The sequence below is a fragment of the Misgurnus anguillicaudatus genome, chromosome 4 (genome assembly GCF_027580225.2).
Source record: "Misgurnus anguillicaudatus chromosome 4, ASM2758022v2, whole genome shotgun sequence".
Classification (NCBI taxonomy): Eukaryota; Metazoa; Chordata; class Actinopteri; order Cypriniformes; family Cobitidae; genus Misgurnus; species Misgurnus anguillicaudatus.
The window spans coordinates 10,512,379-10,535,272 of record NC_073340.2 but is presented as its reverse complement, the minus strand read 5'-3'; the positions used below and the strand labels follow the sequence as shown (position 1 = coordinate 10,535,272).

Sequence of the window (22,894 nt, the reverse complement as noted above, 5' to 3'; positions counted from 1 at the left end):
ATCTACCTCAAATACTACTAAAAGTAATCAATCCAATTTTTTAATTGGATTGATTTTTAAATAAACATCATTTTAAAATTAGTGTCATCATGATAGTGACATAAATAACAAGTCTAGTTTGGATGTATAGACTGGATATATTAATTTGCGTTTCAGATATGTATATGTATACAATTTACATAAATGTACACAAAAATTCTGTTTTCAATTTCTTTAGGTCCATATTATTTTTAAATGTTAAAACGGTTAAAAAAAATTCAGCTTTGAGGCCAATGGACATTACAGCTTTGGACTTATTTACACCACTAGTCAATTTTCATGTCTACAAGTGGAATATATTCATATTGCATTCATATTATGTAAGGCATAATTGACGACAGGCCTTTGAATTATACGAAAATAATGCACACCCAAGGTGCAATGCGTTACACCACGTTAGGGCTCCAGATTAACTTTCTTCACTAGGAGCACAGTGGCCCCAACTGAAAATTTTAGGGGCGCAATCAGAAAATTTAGGGGCACACACCGTAAATCAACATGCTAACCAAATATTCACATTTCTACTAATTTCCACTGTATGACTAATAAATAATTTGATGATAGATGCAGAAAGTACAATGTGCTATTTCAAATTCAATGTCACATCACAAAAAAAGGTCAAATTTACTGGTCGCACATGTGCGACTGGATGTAAAATTCAGTGGCACACTCTCAAATTTTGGTGTGCATTATTTTCAAATAATTCAAAGGACCAGAGTCAATTATTTCTCTTATACCACGGTTACCACAAACATTGCTCTGGTGCCTATTTTTAAGACATTTGCCAAGTTAGGTGTGCGGTTATCAGAAATTAATGCATACCCATGGAACATTTCTTAGCCAATCAGAATACAGCATTCAACAGACCCATGGTATAATAAACAATAATTGTCCGATTACAGGGCTAGAGGTATCTCAATTTGGCACACAAGCCCATAACCAGTATTACGGCCTATTCACATCATATATTTGCTTGTAGGCTTTTTTCTGTCTTAGCATTGTTTGTTGGATCATAGAACAGAAATCTTCTTAAATAAATTAAGTCCAACATAACAAAAATTTGAGTTTGTGTAGATATTTAAAGAGCCTGTAAGATGACAATTTTAAGTGTCCTATCACGGTTTAGGTCCCGGACAACAGGTTTAAATGCATGCAAGGTCAAAAACACTGTAATTTTCTCAAAATATAAATTAAAAATTACCCAATTTTTCAGAGATCCCCAAACGATTCGTGTGAAGCCGTTCAATGACTCAGTCTGCCTAAACCCGACCTTTCAGTAGCCTACTCTGCTCTGATTGGTCAACTGACACAGTGTCTTTGCACAGATCACAGATCAGTCACACAGACCACAGATCAGTGGCACAGACCAACAATAGTGCAACATGTATTGACCTCGTGCTAACATGATTTACTAAGAAGACATTGCAGGGCTCGAAATTGCGACTATTTTGGTCGCATATGCGACCGAAATTTAATCTGTGCGACCTTAAAATTTATTTGGGAGCATTTGTGCGACTGCCCATTTTGTTGTGGTGCGACTTGATTTAGATTGAACCTGGGACAGCAGCATCACAGTGTTCGCTCCAACGTTGCATAACCAATCAAATTTAACCATTAAGTTCTTGCGTTTAATGAAGACCGCAGATTGGCTAATATGAGCGTCAATCATTCCTTGTTGCCGTGCTACGTTGGTACGTGAAGCGCGAAAATGTGAAAAAGACGAACCGCGAGCATGACAAGAACGAGCCGACTACAGCCAATGTTACTACTGTAATTAATGACGACGATCCGGATTCAAATGCGACTCCACCACCGGAAAAAAAGACTTAACGTTAAAACAAAAACATAATGCAAAAAGAAATCAACAGCAGTAAAGAGACAAAAGCTTCTTGATACCCTTTCAAAAAGTATCTAAAGAGTGCATTGGTTCCAGATGTATACATATTTGAAGAGTTTCGTTGCAAAACGAGATAACCACCTTTTTTTTTTATTATCACAGGCGATACGTCTTCGATAATTAATGCAAATCTGCCCCGATTGTCAGCGAACTGCGGCTCTGTGTAGTAAATGCCGCTCCATCTAAAAGCAGCTAATGGCTGTTTACTATTAATCAAGGAACCGTCATTACTGACGAGATGCCCATGACAATCCCCGCTATATCTCGCCCAGCCCTAGTCGCTAGTCAAAAATTTGCATAACTACTGCAGCTTTGTAATTGTTGTAATTGAGTTCAGGTCTAGACCAAGACCAGATCTGGTCCTGGGGCCTCACTTATAAAATGCTGTGTAGAAACCATCCTACATTTGATCTTACGAACATTTATCAAAAATGCGTATGTGTGATTCATAAACCAAACTTACGCGCAGAAACACGCATACCCCTTTCTTTCAAATGCGAAATCTGTAAATCGCAAATGACCTTGAACTTGTGTGCAACTGAGCAGTTTCAAATCTCTGCCTTTAACCGATGCCTAGTTAATATCATAGAACTATAAAAGATTGCTTGTCAATGTTTAATAGATGAAACCGACTATAACAGGAAATGCATTCTTCAAACCTTTTAATGGGATTTATAAATTGAAAACACACACACATACTCTGGCCCTGGTCATCACCCAGAGACTGAATGTGGATGCCCTCAGCCGCCGCTAGCTCAGACTGAAAGTAGTCATAATCGTATCGGCTCCAGTCCTCTCCCGAACACTCCGAAGGAAAGCCAATAAACAGGTAAGTGCTGTTCGAACCAAGGACGAGTCGATCCTTGATCAGTACAAAGTAAAGACAGAGATTCAAACTAAGCCAGAACTTGAGTTGTTTAATATTATCACCTAAAACATACAGTATTATCTGATTTGACTTTAAATATTTTTATGATTCGTGTGTTTATACCAAATGCTGCAGCTCTGTGATCTTAGATTCAGACATCCCATTCACAATGACCTTAGATCCAGAGACGGGTGTAATCGATACTTTCCTTTGGTGATTCGAGAACACAGCGTGTTTCTCCTGGATGCTAAAGACAAGCCACATGATTCAGAGACAAAAGATACATTTGCCAAAAATAACTAAACACAAAGTCACAGTTCTGGAGCAACATCAACACAGGAAATAATATTTAATGAGGCTACAACGTTGTATTTGCAAGATGTGAAACATAAAAAATTAATGATTATTAGAAATAATGCAAAACCAACCCTAACCCCACCTATAAACCCAACCTTACTGGGCCGAAAGCATATTATACTAAAGTATATGAATGAGATCACACAAATTAGATTAGAAACAGCAAAGAAAATGTTATAAATGTTTGCTTACAATGTTGTAATGTATATGCATTGTCGGATCTCTGTATTTAAATCACCTTTCCTATACTTGACTTACCCTTAACCCTTAATAGAGAGAGCTCTGGGTGAGTTATCTGCCAGACCTATATCCCAATCACCTATACACAGGAGAACAAAAATGAGATGTTATATTTAATTAATCTTCAACTTGTGACTAATGATGTCTTTAAAGTGAGACAAATTCCCTCACCATCCTGAATAAAAAGCTTTACCACGCCAGACAGCTGAGCGTCCTCATTGACATTCATTATGTACGGATGCATCTGCATCATCCTTCGTTCCTAACATGAGCAAACAAAGCAGAGAAAACCTACTGGAGATGGCAGACGTCCAAATGTAATAACACATTCAATAGTATTATTTTAATCACTAAACCTTCAGCTGGTTATGTCAGTATACATTTCTTGCAAAATGTCCTATACTGTTGAGGTCAGAGCACTTTTAAAGGGCACATATTATGCAAAATCCACTTTTACAAAATGTTTGGAAATAAATGTGTGTTGGCAGTGTGTAAATAAAGCAACCCTAAAATGAATCCCCATTGAACCAAAGCAGTTGTGCTGTTTGGATTCTCTTGTTAATGTGACATCACACTGACAAAGCCCCACCCATGGCCACTGACTGACTGGAAAATTTTAACCAAAAGCTTTTCCAAATGTGTTTGTTAGCACGTTGCAGCACTATTGTGGCTAAATATACTATTATTCACAGGAATCAGATCTATTTTTCACCAAAGGCACTCGCTGTCTGTTGGTAAGGAGCTGTAACTAATTTGCATTTAAAGGTACAGACACGAAATCCTAAAAAATAGGTGCATTTTGGACACGCTATTATAAACGATCTGTGGGGTATTTTGAGCTGAAACTTCACAGACACATTCTAGGCACTCTATAGACTTACATTACATCTTGTAAAAATGGGCATAATATGTGCCCTCTTTACCTGTGTTATAGTGGCATATTGCGTTTCCCAGTCTTTGAGAGCCTCCTGAAGATGTTGTTCCCACAATGTCTGAATAGCTCTGATCTGGAGCTCATTATGAGTCAGCAATCGTCGCAGCTCCTCTATAACAGAGCATTGAAATTAGATGAAGTGTACTTCATTTTACAATCTTAAAACTAAAAGAGCTGCAAAAAACAACAACATTTTGGGCTTTTAAAGAAGCTTTAAAGGGGTCATATGACGTTGCTAAAAAGAACATTATTTGGTGTAATGCAATATGTTTACGTGGTTTAGGGTTCAAAAAACATTGCACATACTGTGTATTATGGTCGTTTCTCTATCCCCCGCCTTTCTAATCGTTCTGAAAAATGGTGTACTGTGATTGGCAAGATACCCAGTGCATTGGCCGAATACCTTAACGTATTTTCCGGACTTTAAGTCGACTTATATGTCAAAATTAATTAATACTGACTAACATGAACCAAAGGAAAACATTACTGTCTACAGCCACGAGAGGGCGTTATATGTTGCTCCTGTAGCCTACCCCTGAAAAAAACTGTTAACTGAAACATTAACTTAAAGACACACAGCAGAACTTTTTGGCCACTAAGGGGCGCTAGACATGTATTTTTCACGCCTAGCGCCCCTAGAGGCCTCAAGCACCGCAGCACTGTCGCAAAGGAAAAGAACTCGCAAACCTTAAAACTAAACTAAAAACTAAGCCTTTAAAACGCTAAACGATCAACATTTTGAGGCATCAGAGAGAAACGCAGTCATGTTACAACTATCTGATGAGGAACTCGTGGCAGAAGCCATTTCTCAATCTGAAAAGGTTGCAGCCTCCGGATGTCGTATTTCTAAGCTGCATACGTCATCAAGACTGTCTTATTTCAGAATATTAACAATTATAAAGTTGACTCTTACTTAGTTAATCGTACATTGTTGCAGTATACTTATGACTTGCGAATGTAATGCTCAGTTTACCTTAATAAAGCAGGCTTGATGATGTATGCAGCCTGCATATTTGACCTCCGGAGGCTGCAGCCTTCCAATTGAGAAACGACCAGAAGTATTTCCTTGCCTTTTTCCAAACAAATATTGTTGCATCGTCTCTCTCTCCCTCGCCACCAGGATTTTCCGCAATGGCGCTCGTTTTTCATCTCTTTTGTGTGAAAATTGTCGCTCCAAATCCAAGTAAACCGATGTGTTTAGGTCTGGTTTGGTTTCTTACAAACGTTATCAACGTGGCTATAATTCTGGATGCTTTAACATTTTTCATGAATTTTTTCTATTTTTTTCTGTATAAGCATGCAGTGTCATAGGTACATCTTTGACGTTTATAACAAACCAAACCGTTTGAAAATTGGTAAAAAATTAAGCAAGTTATGATAAGTGAGTTTTCGTATATGTGTGTGTGTGTGTGTGTGTGCGTGCGTGCGTGCGTGCGTGTATAATAATGAACAAACATTTAAAGGAACAGTATGTAGGATTGTGATCAAAACTGGTATTGCAATCACAAAACTTGTGGCTAAACCTGGTACTGCAATCTCACAACTGGTGGCCAATACACAAAATGACGACATAAACATCAGTTGAGGGCTGCAACTCAACTTTTTAAATGACAATATCCTGGCCAGATCACTGTTGTCAGTGATATAAGTATTTGAAATGAACATGATTTCTTAATGTCTAGTGACATTATGTCAGGGCCATTTTATGATTAATTGATATACATTTCTTACATACTGTTCCTTTAACAAATTTATTTTATTAAGAAATGGAAATATTTAATAATCTAACGTTAAATATCAAATGTAGCCTACAACAGATTTTAAACATCTTTGCCAAATATATTTTCGTTTAAAATATGCGGTGTGTTTAATAAGTTCAGAACGTGAAAAAAATCCTCACCTGCATATCCCTAAATCCAACACATCTTTGTAAGAACGTAAGTTAAGTGTCCATGTTATTTTTACATTCTGACTTAAAAGAACAATTTGGAAAAAGAGATCAGAGCAGAGGAGTGTGTAAATGCTGCAATTACACTTGCTCTGACGGCAACTTATTTTGAAAAGACGCTGTATTTTATTGCTCTATTCGCCAAGTGTATTTTAATTGGCCACACCATAGACTGTAAAAAAGATGGACGACGCCTGTTCGCTCTCTTCCATTTGGTGAAAAGTGAAGCCGCCAGTGTCCCGATATGGTGCTGACATCTTGGGTCTTGAGTCTGCGCAATAGCGATTTCGGGACCAGTCATGCGCAGTAGTGAGCAGGAAGGGAAGGCGAAGTCAAAACCCCGCCCTCGCTCTCGTAGAATGCGCATATCACACGATATCACAGCTGTCAATCATGACGTGACACCACCATTTTTATATCATTAAATAACTAACTAAACACAAACCTATTTTAAAAACAAACATTTGAATTTACATCAGTGTGATAAAAACTACAGTTAATGACAGAAACCAGCTTCGGAAAAAAGATAATTGAAGTATAATAAATTTTTTTAGTTGGTCTCAAGTCCCATTGAATAACATGGGGAGGCGGGCTTTATGACCTATACTGGGACCAGTCACTGGGGGGCGATCGAGACGTTTTGGCTTCACTTTTCAGTGCTTGTGCGGCACGCTTGGGCCACACTATGAAATTTATATATAAATTCATTACTTTTAAAAATATTATTCAATTAAACTTATTCAAAAACTACTGAAAGGAAATAAATGTGTTTAAATGGTGGGTCTTGAGATTACCTGTGGGGTTGAAAAAGTTTGCAAACCCCTATACAATACATAAGCAAGATAGATTTTTTATTAGTAATTATATCATGTTATTCATGTAGGTAAATAACGTCGTAAGATAGGCATACTTTGTGTCCAAAAATAATATTTTTTTTTTACTTGACATCATATATGAAACTTACTTTATTTTCCAATAAACTGATGAGTTTTGCATCAAATAGATTTTTGATACTCTTGCAATAGACGATATACAATTCATTGTTACATCTATGACTAAAAAAATTACGATTTGTATATCCTTTTCTTTTTAGAGACCGTTCGCATCAAGTTGCCAAGTTTATTTATGTAAAATAACCGGGTCATAGCAAAACCGTAAGTGAGCATGCGCTAGCCGTTTGCTAACGTGACTCTCTGACAACGACATCATTCATCATTAATCCAAGCAATAAAAATAATGATAGACATTTTAAACTCATTTAAGCAAGTATGTAGCTATAATCATACTTACAGGTTGTGGTTAGGAGACGCATGTTGTTCCAAATAAAGTGGGTACTGAACCATCTTTCATTGCCAAAAGTCTAAATTCCTCCGTTAAAAATTAATTTTAACCACTGATTCTTCACAGCCAGACACGTTTAGTATATCCCTCCTTGAAAAAGCCTCATTTGGTAGTGAAAACAACACAAACTGAAAACACACCGTGAGCTGATGTTTACCCACACACTAACTAGCTGTGGGCGGGTCATAGTTTTCGTTACTTTCGCAGGGCAGGCTGTATCTTGTCTGATGTGGATGCGTTCGTGTGCCGTGGATAGAGACATGCAGGAGATTCAATCCATATAATGACTCGTTTTAGCGATTCAGAGTCGACTCCCTGCTTTAGAAGCCAATAACTTTATTAATCGTGCACAACTACTTTACACGTTGTTTACATTGATGGACAGCTACATGACACACTGCAATACAGGTCAGTTTCGATTTTGGATCTGTGTGGCTCTTTAAAAAGATGTCGTTTAAAAAACATATCAGCAATATGGCTATATTTTTGACTGTCATAGGTGACTGTACATTTTAAAAAAGTTATTTCAAATATCTGTTAAATTATCTTGGTCATAAATAGCAAAAAGCATCGTCCCGCACAAGTACACATGACGGAAGGGGGTGGGACTACATGTATCGCTCCTCCCCTGTATCTGTTCATTGGATGGTGGGCGGTGCTACGCGTGCTCGGGTTAAAATGTGTACTCCGTTCAGTTGGAGGTGCTGGTGTACTAACGCTGGTTTGCCACGACGAGAAGAAGAATGGTTGTGAAGATGGACGCTGAGGTGTTGTTGTTTTTGGTCTCTGAGAATAAAGAATTGTTTGACAAAAACCACAGCGAGTACAAAAATACCAAGCGGAAAGAAGTACTTTGGCAGGGAATTGCGGACAAAATGGGTGTCGACGGTGAGTTTGAGTAGCGTCGTTGCGTAGCGTTGTTACCTCAGCTTGTGATGATGGTCAGTTCGCTGAACTCTCTTCAATGTGTGTGTATGTGTGTACTAGTTGAGGAGGTTAAAGCAAAATGGAAAAATCTCAGAGATACATACACGAGAAAGAAGCGACTGGAGCAGGATGGTGGTCGGAATGGACGGGCTAGTAAGAAAAAGAAACAGTGGAAATATATGAGAGTGATGGATTTTCTCGACACATCTACTACAGAACACAGAAGGTATCAGAACCTGTCAAATATACGATACGAGTCCTGCACCAACAGTGTTTGAAAAAACTCCCAGTAAATGTTCACTATTCAAAACACGACACGGTGTCTACAGCGTCAGAGCGGACGACATAAAACCCATAATTAGTGATGTTGTCCACTTCTAGGTCCAGCGCGACGCGACAGTTTGGTTCCATTGACTTTTGGTCGCGTCGCTCGTGTGTTCCGTTAATAGTGGTATTTTCTAGCTTACATCAAGCGCAAACTGATTTGTAATTGGCCCTCTTTCGTTGCTTTGCAAGTACATATTTTTTAGTTATAATATATTTATGAACATTAAGTCACGCTCACTAATAAAAAGTTTAAGAATTATAATAAAACTTTTAGTTATATAAATGTTCATGTCGGCATGTCCTACCTTTTAACATGACCTCTTCACAACAACAATCATACAAGATGTTAAGATCATATTTAGTCACGCCCCTCAACTAGATTTACACCTTATTAAAAATGGAAAGTTTTGCTGTGCCAAGCGATACGTGGATTTTGTTTGCATTTGTAATTAAACATATAGACCCTGACATGACATTATGGCTCATCACAGTGCATGGTTGTGATTTGTGCACAGTGTTTTATTGAACACCATCCCCAACAAAATTGAAGATGATGAGCCAGATGAAGACAGCGGGGTCGAACCAGCCAGCACCAGCACAGGGACATCCATGTCGAGTCCAGGAGTCCGGTCCAGTGCTGTAAAACGAAGACATTCAGGAACACTTGACCTGTTAGAGAGGTATTTGGTAACCAAAGACGCTAAGGACAAAGAAGAACAACAGCACGATGAGGTCGATTTATTTCTTCGTAGTTTAGCACCTGCGTTGAGGCGCTTGCCTGCTTCAAAACAGTCCTTGGTAAAGCTTCAGATCCAAAAAATACTTCACGATGCAGAGTTTGGCCAACCCGGCTTTCCACAGATATCATCTGTTTCACCAAGTAATCAGTTGTTACTACAGTGTAGTGTTGTGAAACCCAGTTGAGTTTTTTTATTTTATTACAAATAAATAACTTCTAAAGGATTGACTTTGCACTGGTTTTATTGTATTTTTAAATAAATAAAAATAAATAAAAAACTGCATTGTTTGTCATTCCTATTGTTGAACAATCCAAAATTATCCCATAATCCATGAGTGTATTAAACAGTCCAGTCAGAACATACAGATCTTCATAATCAAAACAAGTTTATTATTATGATATGATAACGCTACATTAACATTCATACATTAAATACAAAGAAATGCTGAAACATGAAGGAGTCTGCCAAATAGAAAACACTAAAAAACAAGTGCTTATATTCTGTGGTCCGAACAAGAACGCACAGTGAAATTCACCTCATTATACTCGTATGCATTTTCCAATAGGTTTTAACAACCAGAAAAGGACCACTATTAAAAAAGTGTCCTTAAATAATATTTACAGTTCTGGAGGAATTCTATCATTTGGTAGAAATTAGTCATCATTAGCTTCTCTTCTCAAACTCTTGTTTACTTTTTCTTGCCCTTCTTTCCAGCTGCTGGCTTCTTGCAGTATTTTGCCTCCAGATCTGAGATGAGGGAGTTAAATCCATTTTCTTTAGACTTCTGTCTTTGCTAAGAAACACAATTACCAATGGTCAACATAAAATCATGAGGTTAGGACATTTTCATAACTGCAAAATTTTATGAAACGGTATCAACAGTGCTAAAAACATTTTCGTAATATGAATGAGGTGAGTCTGATTTATATGTGGAAAAAACATGCTACTTAAGAGCCGTTCACATTACAACGATATATTTAAAGGAAGGAGGGGGGCTTATTAACACAGTTTTAGAGTTGGTTTCCTCATGCTAAACAAGTGCAAAGTGTCAAAAAAAGCAGTTGGACGTGTTACAGAGTATTTCTGTGCCGAATGCACTTCACCAGGGTTCGTAAAAATTTCGGTAAGTTTTTATCGATTACATGTTCAGCTGATGTTTCAGGGGTACGCTATACGCATCACTTTTTTTTATGGGCACTTCCCCCAGAAAACCATGTCCACACATCAATCTCACTCTTCGGAAATATGAAGGATGTACTCCAGATTAACATTAGGTATGCAGAAACAGTCTGGTTATGGATGCTTGAACTATAACAATAACTATTTTAGCATCCACACAACCAGGGATGCGTTTCCCGATAGCATCGTTAGCCAACTACTGTCGTAAGTTTCGTCGTTACTGGTTATCACCTGTCGTTAGAAGCATCGTTCCTTGTTATTATAATATGTAGACTAAAGGGCGATTTATAGTAGTGCGTAAGTTCTACGGCGTAGCTACGCCGTAGGCTATCCGTAGCCTGTGCGTAGCTCTGCGTATCCTGACGTGCACCTCGCAGAAATTTTAACAGCGCGTCAGTTCTACCCGGACCACAAGCGCTGTGATTGGTCCACCAGAACTGCATCATAGGTATTTCCGTTTGTGACAGTGAAAACAAAGATGAGCCAAGTTGAGGAGTGATCTAAATCAAACTGCAACACAAGTCACCGTTTATTTACTTCCATCATTGCTGGTCTTCTCAAATCATACACAAGTTGCTGTTTCTTCTTTGTTTGTGGGTTAACTTGCCAAGCTGCTGCTTCTCTGACGGTCGCGCTGCTACTGTGGTTACACGCGTGGATACTGCCTACCCGCGGTTTGCACGTCGACACGGAGGACGACGCAAAAGTATAAATGAAAACCGACGCGGAACCTACGCCGTCGCGACTACGCTGCAGGACCTACGCACGTCTATAACGAGCCCTTTACGTTGGTCATGCTTTTAAACAAAATAAGCAAAAAAACATGTAGTAAAATGTATAGCCATCATTCTAAATATATTAAAATTTAATTAAATTTAATAACACACACATGACGGGCTAAATACATGTTGTGATGAAATTCGAAAAAGTCACTGGCCGCCACTGCCACCAGTTACACTTTTCTAGTACTTTGCTCATTTTACCTGTATCATTGCGACCAGACTGTCTTCACTGTTCAAGCCCATCTCCTTCTGCATTTGCTCCGCCTCCTTACGTTCTTTATCTGCCTACAAGGGAATAAAAAGTTTTTACCCAACATGTTAGTTCTTCATCAGAGCTTTAATACTGCATTATTTAACAACCAAAATAACTATACATAATTTATAATGCTTTTTGACACCGTACCTTTCTTTTGCGGTTATTCTTCTTCTTGACACTCTCGTGTGTGAATGCTTTGTAGGTTGGCACCTCTTCGGCATCAACGGCTTTCTGTAGGATTTCTTTGACTCGTGGTTCATCTTCGAAGGAACAGCACAAGGCTGACTCCATTATCAGATCCATGTCACCTTCATGCTCTAAATACAATCTCTTCAAGTCCTCCACCTCCTCATCGGAGCCTTTGTACTGCTTCTCAAAATCCAAGATGTCTTGTAATGTGATCTACGCAGAAAATCAAAGCAATGTTGGATCAACTGGTTACCCTTTAAAAAAAGCATATAAACCGACATTCAGTGTAAGAAATACCTTAGGAAACAATCGTCGCCAATGCTCCTCCCAATTGCGATCTTGATTAAGCGAGTCTGACTCTTCATCTACGATTCCCTGTTCATCATAGACTCCTCTTTGGTCCTTGTCAGCCAGCACTGCATATACCTTTCCCAACACCTGGACAAACAATGTCAAGTTAAAAGATGATGTCACAAACATGGTTAGCGGGAAAAAGAAAGCAGATGCATTTTAATGTCACTGTTAATATTACACCGATGCTCTTAGTTATCGTGAATGCTAAAGCATCCTTACAGAAAAGACTGCAAAATACAAATGTTACCTGAAACTTGGTGGTTGCGAACTCATCATCAGGGGCTCTGTCAGGATGAACCTGTAGAGATACTTTATAATATCCGCGTCTGATCTCTGCATCCGACGCTTCCTTGCAGACTCCCAGAACTTTATACAGATCAGAAGTCTTAAAAAGATCCTCACACTGCTCCAGCAAACCCATCACTGTTGAAAACATCAAAAACTTTATTTATGTAACTTACATCATATCATATTTATATTCACAAAAAATGCTTTAAAATCTAACAAATCTACCCACCGGTGCATATAAACATTCAAACCAAACAGCTTTATGTTTGCAATTTAAGGACTTACCGCAGACAGAGTTGTTATAAACGACAGTAAGCAAAACCAAACGTTTTCAGCACGGAGAACAGCAGCAGACGCTTACTACAGCTGGTCGCGCCAAAAAATTTGGCGCGTTGTGTATACGTCATCAATCGTCCCCGCCTCACTACATGCTACGTCATTTTTCCCTATGTTAACTTGTTAATTTATATATATATATTTATTTATTTGATTTTTTTGGTACTTATTTTTCATTCTGTTATCGTATGTTATTTGTGAAACTTTACATATATAATCTGTATGTTTTTATTCATGTAGAGGTTTTTTGTGTATTCTGTCTCTTTTGTTAAATGTTTTGAAATATAAAAAAGAGTGGCAAAACGTGCAAAAAAAAAAAAAAAAAATGCTACGTCATTGTTTTGTTATAAAAGTTGATCATTTTATTATTCATCATTATCATTATTTTGGTGGTGCCGTATGTTTTTTTTTTTTTAATAATTTTCTATTCATTGATTGCATGTTCGTCTAACCAAATTTTCTTGCTGTTTACTAAGAACTTAGAAACACTCAATCTAACAGAAAATAACTGTTAAAAAATTAAAGTGTATGATTTTATGCACTACTTTTAGGAATTTTGTGAATCGACAATGACCTTAATATTTTTTCCTTTTTTTAAAATGATAATAATTATTAATTGTTGTAATGATAATAATTATTAATTGTTTTATTGTTACTTCTAAAAATATGTTAGTTGAAATCATCATCATCGTTGTTTGTGAATTTGTTACACTTTTAAATAAACATAAGTAACGGTTACACTAGTTTTATATTACAGTATATAATATATTGTCTACATTATATGTTTAATCTTATATTTTGAAGCTTTCGAAACCTTTTAATTCTAGTGATGGCCGATTTCGAAGCACTGCTTTATGAATCCTCGAAACATTTACGAATCTTTTGTTTCGAATCATTGGGTCGGTTCGGAGCGTGTTTCAAACCTTTCGAAAATCCGATGGTTCACCCCTAGGGGGATCTGATTAGAAATGACCAGCTTCTAATATGGTAAGGTGAACTCGGGTCAGTTTTATTATGCAAGTTCATAAATATGCAAGGTTCATAAAAAATTCATCCTGCTGACTGATAACGCTAGATTTAATGACAAACATGTGCATAATTAAAAGGAGATTAGAGTGTTAATGATCGGTTTGCCCTAAATAAAAAAACAGAATACACTTTTAATAAGTTAAATTTAAGTTATTAATTTAGTTACATTAAAAAAAACCTTTGCATTTATTTTGAAAAAAGTGTCATGTTTGGATTGAGATCTTGTTGCTTTTACCAGCAGGTGGCGCCATATTTAGATGTTTCGAGCGCTTTGAATACGAATCGTTTTCAAAGCAATTGGTTCAGTTGATTCAAAGCTTCAAAAGCTTGGTTTCTAATATCACTATTTAATTCTACCCAAATACATGTTAGATTTGACCCACGACAAATGTATTATGCTGGTGCGATCTCCCAAAAAAAGGTTATGTTGGTGCGATCTGCCAAAAAGGGGAAGAAGAACTTTTATTATGTATTTTGTGACCCCGGATTTAGTCGAATTATGTTTGTCGTTGCCTTCACTGTTCCCTAAAGTATCTTTTCCAATGTTTGCTCACTTTTAAGAGCTAATAATGCTCAATCAGCATTTGTATTTGGATTGTAATTAAACAGATAATAACGGCGTGACTCGCAGAAGTGCGAGCTTTACTTTTCGGCAGAATGTCGAGCTGCGTGGCCTTACAGACGCATGTTGCGTCCGTAATAGAGGGGTTCGTTTACGCTGCCATCTCCGAAATGAGCAAAATCATGGGATTGGAGACGATGCTGTTTCTTACTAGTGATGCTTTTATAGATGAGAGTACAATGGAGCTGGCCCATTTAAAAATAAAGACGGAAAAGGAGCAGAAAATGGTGAGATAAAGGCGATGTTGTTTATAGGTCTGTTACCCTAAACGTGACGCGTTTGTATTGCGTTCAAAGTTCGAGCGCGTGTGCATATAGTATAAAGATCAGCGCATTATTTGCGGAGGTCTGAGCACCTGCGGTCCATTGCTTTAAAACACATGCTGGTTATTTATTAAAGGTTTTATGACATTTTATTTAAGCTCTTTTCAGAACTGTTTTGAAAGAAATTTGAATTCATATGTTGTCAATAAATAAGTGTTGCATTATGTTTTGTATTAAGTACCATGGTAATGCCATGCTTATTGGTATATTATTATAAAAAATGTTGAAGACCCCTGATGTATGCTGATATATTGGTCTGTCACTCCCTAGTCATTTCTAATGATTTAATCTTTCAGAAGCAGTTTGCATCAGTTATGGAAGTATTGGGCAATGAAGCTCTTGGGAAAATAATCAACCTTGTTGATGAAACCAAATTCTTGTTGGACCTGGAGTGCCAAACGTTTTCAGGCAAGCAAGCAAAGCAGCCAGGCTGTATCTTGAACATTCTGTCTGTTGGAGGACTTGGTGAGTGTTCTGATCCCTTAAAATCATAAACTCATATTATCATGCCATACGTAATGTCCAAATGTTTGATATTTTACACGATTAAGTTGTTTCGTATCAACCTTGCATTTGTACGTTTTAGAAGAGGAACATTCTTATGATGGAAGTGCAAGAAACCTGGAAAACAGAACGACAAATGAGGTAGATACAAGATAGTATATAGTCTTAGTACAAGTAGTTTTAAAAACTTGGTAGCAGTCTGTAGCCCTTGGTGTCCCTCTATTGGCTAGTGCCCCAGGGCACTCGCCCAATCCCGTCTATGGCCTTGTCCCAAATGGCACACTCCGGACTTGTGGACCTCCTCATGACATCATGTAGTGCAGACCTTAGGGACCCTTGACGCGAGTTCAAGAGGGCGCACCAGAGTCGTATTTCGGGACAGACTCGAGCGCCACGCCGGAAATAGAAAGAGAAGTTGCCCATCAGTGTGTTGGGAACGTTACTTTAAAAAAGTAATTAGTTACTTCTCAAAAATAGTAACTGAGTTAGTAACTGCGTTACATCATTAAAAAGTAACTAATTACCAGGCAAAGTAACTATTGCGTTACTTGGATGCCCCTAATATTACATTTGTTAAATGAATGAATTGGACACTAAAGAGAAACCACTAATTTTGTGGCAGCATGTGATGATGTGGGGTGCTTTATTAGATCAGAATTACAGACGTGGAGAGACTCTTTCTTACTCGGTTGGTATAAGTTGCATGTTATATAAGTTGCATGTTACATAAACATTCTTGCCTTTCACCTCAACGATGGAAAAGTAGTGCTTATTATACTTTATGTTTGCGCTGCTACCTTTAAGTTTGTTGTACTTGCCATTGCTCTGTCGTTGCGGGTGTGTGGGACTCGGACGGACTGCAGCGCAAGGACCGGGCTGCCTGTGAGTGGCTAGCAGCAGAACCCACTGCTCGTTGAGAAGAGAGAGCGAAACATGCTCTCGCGTCAGTCTCCAACCACGCCAGAAAAGATTGCTAGATTTGTCCTAGTCGCTTTTTTAATGTCGTTAAAGGGGTTTAGAAAGTTGGTAAATCTAGCGACAAAGTCACCAAGTTGGCAACACTGCACTGCTCGGACTGTGCATTAGGGCTGCTCGATAATGGGAAAAATCATAATCCCGATTGTTTTGATAAAAATCTTAATCTCGATTATTTAACACGATTACTTAAATGACTGTAAAAACATGCATTTATACATGGGCTTGACATTAACTTTTTTGCTCACCAGCCAAAGTGGCTAGTTGTTTTCCAAAGTTACTAGCCACTCAGCATTTTCACAGGCCACAATTTTGTTGCTGGTAAAATAAATTTTATATGATTAAACTTGACTTTGGCATCCTAAAATGACTTTAATTTGAGCAAATTTACTTGGTTTAGCTAAATTAGATGCAGATTGAATTTCAAATGCAGTCTGACCACCCAAATTAGGACAACATTAGCTGGTATATACCAGGTATATCAGTATAGATCATATCATATATTTAGGTGCATAAAAACAGTCTAGTAAGGCATAAATAGATTTACATTAACTGAAAAGATATACACAAAACCCCTCGACAACCACTTTAAATATTTATTAACAACAGCAGTCAAGAAATGTACATGAATTTTACTTTCAACTTGTTTATGCAGATTGTATTTTATATGCTTGATCATGTTTTCTGTTAAAAGTGATTTAAGACTTTTAATGACAACTGTCGAGAGGGCATTATTGTTGCCCAAAGTAGCTTACATTAAAATGATGCGCGAACCTCTCAGCTGGCGGGTTTCATTTGATTTCGTGTGCATTCAGGAATGCGCTGAATTTCTCTCCGCTCTTGCCCTGAGAATGTGCACCCAATATATATCTCTCCAATCACTTCCATGCAATTGTTGTATCTTTCCCGAAGTGTGTATGCGCTCAGACTGCGTCCTCTTGTGCATTCGCAAATCCATCACCTCTCGCGCGCTCTCTGGGAGGTGGCGCTTTGGTCCGCAACGCGCCGCTGAACGCGCGCGCGTCTCCACAAACGGTCGCAGCCATTTATAGTCGTGCGTAGGTCCTACGGCGTAGCTACGGCGTAGGCTATCCGTAGCCTGTGCGTAGCTCTGCGTAGCCTGACGCGCACCTTAGCGCGTCGGCTCTACGCGGACCGTGCTGTGATTGGTCCACCAGAACCCCTCCCGTCAGGTAAAAAAACTGCGTCATAGGTATTTCCGTTTGAGACGGTGAAAACAAAGATGAGCCAAGTTGAGGAGTGATTTAACTCAAATTGAAACATAAGTCGCTGTTTATTTACTTCCATCATTGCTGGTCTTCTCAAACTATACACAACAAGTTGCTATTTCTTCTTCGTTTGTGGGTTTACTTGCTTAGCTTCTTCTTCTGTGACGACTTCTGCTGCTACTGTGGTTACACGCGTGATTACTGCCAACCAGCGGTTTCGCGTGTGTTTGCACGTCGACGCGGACGGCGACGCACAAGTATAAATGAAAACCGACGCGGAACCTACGCCGTCGCTGCTACGCCGTAGGACCTACGCACGACTATAAATCGCCCTTTAATGTCAAGCCCTGCATACATTTAATGCATTGTTTAGTGTTGCTGCAGAAGGCTACACGTGTCAAAGCAGTAGTGTTTAAGTGCCAGCAGAACGCGATTCACATTTTAATCACGATCACTTGAAATGCATATAACTTTACAAACATAAACAGGATTATTACCTAGTGACCTGACTTTAAACAGATGACTGACAGAGCGCGCAGCTCTCTGCACGGAGAGCGGCGCCACGATCCAGCTGATATTTTAAACGTGAGGGATAGTTTGCCTCCGCTCGCTTGAAAAGCATAAAACTGAACAAATACATGAGGATTTCTACTTTGTGTGCGAGGCGCAGCTGCTTATGACGCGTCGGATTAATGACTCAAAACGAAATAACAGAAATGCGGCACACTAATCGATCTCCCTCGATTATCTTGTTTTTGCAATCGAAATGTGCAAAAATCGAAATTGAAATCGAAAAACGATTAATTGCACAGCCCTACTGTGCATGTGTTTGTTTATGAACTCTGGCTGCTTCTGGATGGATAACGATGTAAATTAAGCCAATCATCATCGGTTATGTGGTTGTCCCATCCCCTCTAAAGCCCGATTTATAGTCGTGCGTAAGTTCCGTAGCCTGTGCGTAGCTCTGCGTAGCCTGACGTGCACCTCGCATAAATTTTAACAGCGCGTCAGATCTACGTGGACCACAAGCGCTGTGATTGGTCCACCAGAACCCCTCCCGTCAGGTAAAAAATTTCCGTTTGTGACGGTGAAAACAAAGATGAGCCAAGTTGAGGAATGATTAAACTCGAACTGCAACAAAAGTCGCTGTTTATTTACTTCCATCATTGCTGGTCTTCTCAAATCATACACAAGAAGTTGCTGTTTCTTCTTCGTTTGTGGGTTAACTTGTCAAGCTTCTTCTTCTTTGAAGTTCGTGCTAAAGTCTGCGTGTGTGTTTGCACGTCGACGCGGATGACGACGCAATAGTATAAATGAAAACCGACGCGGAACCTACGCCGTAGGACCTACGCACGACTATAACGAGCCCTTAACACACACACACACACCAATCATCATCAGTTATGTGTCTCTCAGCCCCCAACACACACACACTAGAGAAAAACATTGCCTGTCTGGATGAGAGAACCTACTCTGGTGAAATTCGCTTCTGTGAGATTAATTATAGTAACATGCAGCATTTACTGTCAGTAATGGTAACGGGGTTATAACGGGGGAAACAGTAATTTCTTTGATTACTCGTTACTGAAAAAAATAGCGCCGTTAGTAACTCTGATTACTTATAACGCCGTTATTCCCATCAGTGTGTTGCCCAACTCCTCCCTTCCGTCGTCTGATTGGTCTGATTGCTCTTTCGCAAAGACTTCTGGGTTGGTAAAGTGCGCGAACCCTGCTGCAAGGGGTTGCTGATGAGCACACTTCGGAGCGTAAAAATGACAGATTGGACACCCTACGGACTTGTATACAAAGCGAGCATGCACAATTTAAGGCCACAAGACCGAAGGTCCACATGAAGTGTGCCATTTGGGACAGGGCCTCTGCATAATCCACCCTTGAGTTGTAGGCAATCCAGACGTTCGCCGTAGTATAGAGACAGAGCGCATTTATGCTAATTTGAAAAACACACCCATCGGAGGGGAAACAATCCAACCGTCTCCATTGACTTTGTATTGCAATAGGCCGCCTACTTGTCATTTCTGGCTTATAACAAAAAACTGAATAATGCCTAAAAGCTGCTGTGTGACAAGGTGTACAGCTAACAAGCCAAAAAACCCAGAAATAAGTTTTTATAAGCTGTCGAGCCGTAAAACTCAGCCTTTAAGGAGAAAAAAGTAGATCGCCGACTACGTTTCCCTCCAGTGGGCGCAAGAGTAGTACTAATGAAAAGTTGCCTCTTTCCACTTTTGTGTCTTTAAACGCTCATTTTTTGGGGTCAACAGCTTATCAAAACTTATTTTGGGTTTTCTGGCTTGTTAGCTGTGCATCCTGTCACACAGCAGCTTTTAAGCATTATTCTGTTTTTGTTTTAAGCCGAAAATGACAAGGAGGCAGCCTCTCGCAATACAAAGTCAATGAAGACGGACAAATTGTTCCCCCCTGGTGGGCGTGGTTTTCAGATTATGACGCGTTGCGCTCTGTCTCTATATTAGAAGCGATTTCTGTTCAAGCTAATATTAAATCAGAATCAGCTACACCTTTAAGTAATTGATTTCACATTTTCGGACATTTTCTTTTTTTTTATTTTCGTCTGCTGAAAATTCGGTGCTTCTCTATTCTTTACACTGAGCATATGGCCTTAGAATGCTTGTCATATAGCAAATGACACTACTTTTATGATGGATGTTTTTGTATTTTTCTTGGCTAATACTATGAATTAAAAACTACTTTATGCCCCTAGACTGATGAGACCATAGACGACAGACCAGAATCTCCTCTGATGCTGGCGGTGACCATAAAACATGAATTTGGAGAAATTGACTTGAAATCCATAACTACATGTATGTGGGAACAAATATTTCATAATTTTCAATACGACCTATTCATGCTAAGTATTGAAAATGTGTCTTCCTTCCAGGTCACTTAAACGCTACTTTAGAAGACGGAGTAACATCTGCTTTACAAGAAGGAAGTGAAGAACCCCAAGACGGTGTTACAGTCGGTAGAAAAGCCTCCTTTATTTGTTCTGAGTGTGGCAAGAGTTTCTCTTCACCCAGCAACCTAAAATCACATCAGCGCATACACACTGGAGAAAAACCTTATGGCTGCGTCCTCTGCGGCAAGGCTTTTGCTCACAAACAGAGCCTGTCCGACCACCATCGAGTCCACACGGGAGAAAAGCCATTCGTTTGCAAAGTCTGCGGGAAATGCTTTGGGAAAGCCGCACACCTCAAGACCCACGAAATAATCCACACCGGCGAAAAACCGTTTAGCTGCGACATCTGCGGAAAAAGGTTTAACATTGCTCAAAATCTCGCCAGGCACCAGCTCACCCATACCGGGGAAAAAGAGTTTCGATGTTCAATTTGTCAGAAAGGTTTCACGCGGGCCATAACGCTTAAAACTCACCAGCTTATCCACACGGGCCAGAAGCCGTACTCTTGCGTGTCGTGTGGCAAGGCCTTCCGACACGCCGTCAACCTCAAAAATCACGAGCGCATCCACACGGACCTGAGGCCGTTCAGTTGCGACCTATGCGGCAAGACCTTTCGACAGGCTGTTAATTTGAAGATCCACAAAAGGATCCACACAGGAGAGAAACCGTTTAGCTGTAAGGACTGCGGGAAGAGCTTCAGTCAACAAAGTAGTCTGATTTCACACGGACGCACGCACTCCGGCGAAAAACCCTTCGGGTGCAGCTTCTGCGATAAGTGGTTCAACAATACAAACAGTTTAAAGTTACACCAGAGGATTCATACTGGCGAAAAGCCTTACAACTGTGAGTACTGCGGCAAGTGTTTCAGTCAAGGCAGTCACCTGCGTACTCACAAACGACACATTCATGGAGGGGGGAAGCAGTACATTTGCGATAAATGCGGAAAGAGATACGCAGATCCTCGCAATCTAAAGTTTCACAAATGCATTTATGCTTAGACACCTAAACGTGAATGCTATGTGGACCACGTTTGTCATAGTGAAGAGATATTTTGAACCATGTTTGTGTGTTTATTACCGATTTGAGTTGAGTTTATATTTTTTTATAAAAATAATGTATGCTAATATATACTGTACTAGTATAGTAATCGTCATATCATGGTTAATATCACGGATACTTTTTAAGTTATTTGTTATTGCTGATAGCAGTGTAGTTCAAATTATATGCTTTGTACCTTTTGTTTTCATTGATATTGAGTTTAAATATCACACACTAATGTAGAAACTCGTTTTAAGCCAGTATGCATTAAAAAAAAGTTTTTTTGTCTGTTTTATACTCTGAGATTGAATACAGTAGATTAAAGTATAATGATGTTGTCATATGGAAGATATGTGTGAGAATAAAGATGAGCCTTTTAAAATGTAAGGTTAAAGGCTTAAGTGGTTAATGGATGGTTTTCATCATAAACGTTTTTACTGTTATTTCTGCCTTTATTTTTATTTCAGAAAATATTGCAAAGTGCAGTGATCTTGGACTTGCAATCTGAACTGCAATTCTCATTAATGCAAATGTATTGCAGAAAGCTCAGTCATTACTATTCATCCCTTATTTGCATTATTTACGGAAAAGTGAAATGGGGGAATGATTAAAATAACAAAAAAGATTAAGCGTCTTCAGATCTTTAATTCTGCAAAGGAAACAAATTCATTTTTCAACAACACAATTAATGTATTTTAGGAATAGTTCAAAATGATTAAAGGCAAAACTGTAGTGGTCTCTTAAAGCTGCCGTAGAACGGAAAACTGTATTTAAATGGCATAGATGAATAATAAGAGTTCTGTACATGGTAATGACACATCATGAGTATCAAACACGATTGTTTCCTCCTCCTTATGTAAAGCTTGTGCATGCAAAAGACAGCTGGAAAATAGGCCAATCTCAACATAACAATGACTGTGATGTTACAGTTTAGATGTACGCCCCAACATTAAATTAATTACAATGTTGTTACAATGACAAAAATAAAGTTGTGACTGTCGAGTTAGCGTTCTATGCTAGTTAATGTTATGTGCTAGCGTTTAGGCTGTAATTATTGATGTTACAGTTACGTTTTGCAGGTCCATACTGAGAAAAACACGAACAAAATTATTCCTCAAAATCTGTGTCTTTGTCTAATACAGGCTCAGACATAAGGGGCCCTATTTTAACGATCTAAGCGCATTGTCTAAAGTGCACAGCGCAACGTCTAAATGGGCGTGTCCGAATCCACTTTTGCTAA

General features: G+C 38.8%; 3 protein-coding genes and 1 long non-coding RNA gene across 6 annotated transcripts; 2 read left to right on the top strand and 2 right to left on the bottom strand.

Moving 5' to 3' along the window:
• Positions 1-2,653: 2,653 nt before the first annotated feature.
• LOC129420738 (uncharacterized) lies at positions 2,654-7,811 on the bottom strand. Its single transcript, XR_008636898.2, has 6 exons — positions 7,574-7,811; positions 4,325-4,446; positions 3,573-3,663; positions 3,420-3,480; positions 2,928-3,051; positions 2,654-2,798 (listed from the first exon to the last, which is right to left on the bottom strand). It is a non-coding gene; the product is annotated as an uncharacterized lncRNA (long non-coding RNA).
• Positions 7,812-8,298: 487 nt separating this feature from the next.
• On the top strand, positions 8,299-9,842 carry LOC129420737 (uncharacterized). The gene is made up of 3 exons (XM_055175786.2): positions 8,299-8,512; positions 8,612-8,777; positions 9,394-9,842. Exons 1-3 carry the CDS (start codon positions 8,368-8,370, stop codon positions 9,800-9,802), a joined length of 720 nt encoding a protein of 239 aa, XP_055031761.2. The 5' UTR covers positions 8,299-8,367; the 3' UTR covers positions 9,803-9,842.
• A 144-nt stretch (positions 9,843-9,986) lies between these two features.
• Positions 9,987-13,104, bottom strand: dnajc9 (DnaJ (Hsp40) homolog, subfamily C, member 9). Its single transcript, XM_055175785.2, has 6 exons — positions 12,952-13,104; positions 12,626-12,801; positions 12,322-12,462; positions 11,983-12,237; positions 11,781-11,864; positions 9,987-10,411 (listed from the first exon to the last, which is right to left on the bottom strand). Exons 2-6 carry the CDS (start codon positions 12,797-12,799, stop codon positions 10,307-10,309), a joined length of 759 nt encoding a protein of 252 aa, XP_055031760.1. The 5' UTR covers positions 12,800-12,801; positions 12,952-13,104; the 3' UTR covers positions 9,987-10,306.
• A 1,389-nt stretch (positions 13,105-14,493) lies between these two features.
• On the top strand, positions 14,494-22,283 carry LOC129421268 (uncharacterized). Of its 3 annotated transcripts, none has more exons than XM_055176685.2 (5): positions 14,494-14,880; positions 15,276-15,441; positions 15,563-15,621; positions 20,422-20,521; positions 20,599-22,283. In XM_055176685.2, exons 1-5 carry the CDS (start codon positions 14,689-14,691, stop codon positions 21,612-21,614), a joined length of 1,533 nt encoding a protein of 510 aa, XP_055032660.2. In that variant the 5' UTR covers positions 14,494-14,688; the 3' UTR covers positions 21,615-22,283. The 3 variants fall into 3 exon arrangements, with proteins under 3 accessions (XP_055032660.2, XP_055032659.2, XP_055032662.2); XM_055176684.2 differs by having other exon boundaries at positions 14,496-14,880; positions 15,273-15,441; XM_055176687.2 differs by lacking the exon at positions 14,494-14,880 and adding an exon at positions 15,009-15,052 and having other exon boundaries at positions 15,273-15,441.
• Positions 22,284-22,894: the final 611 nt, after the last annotated feature.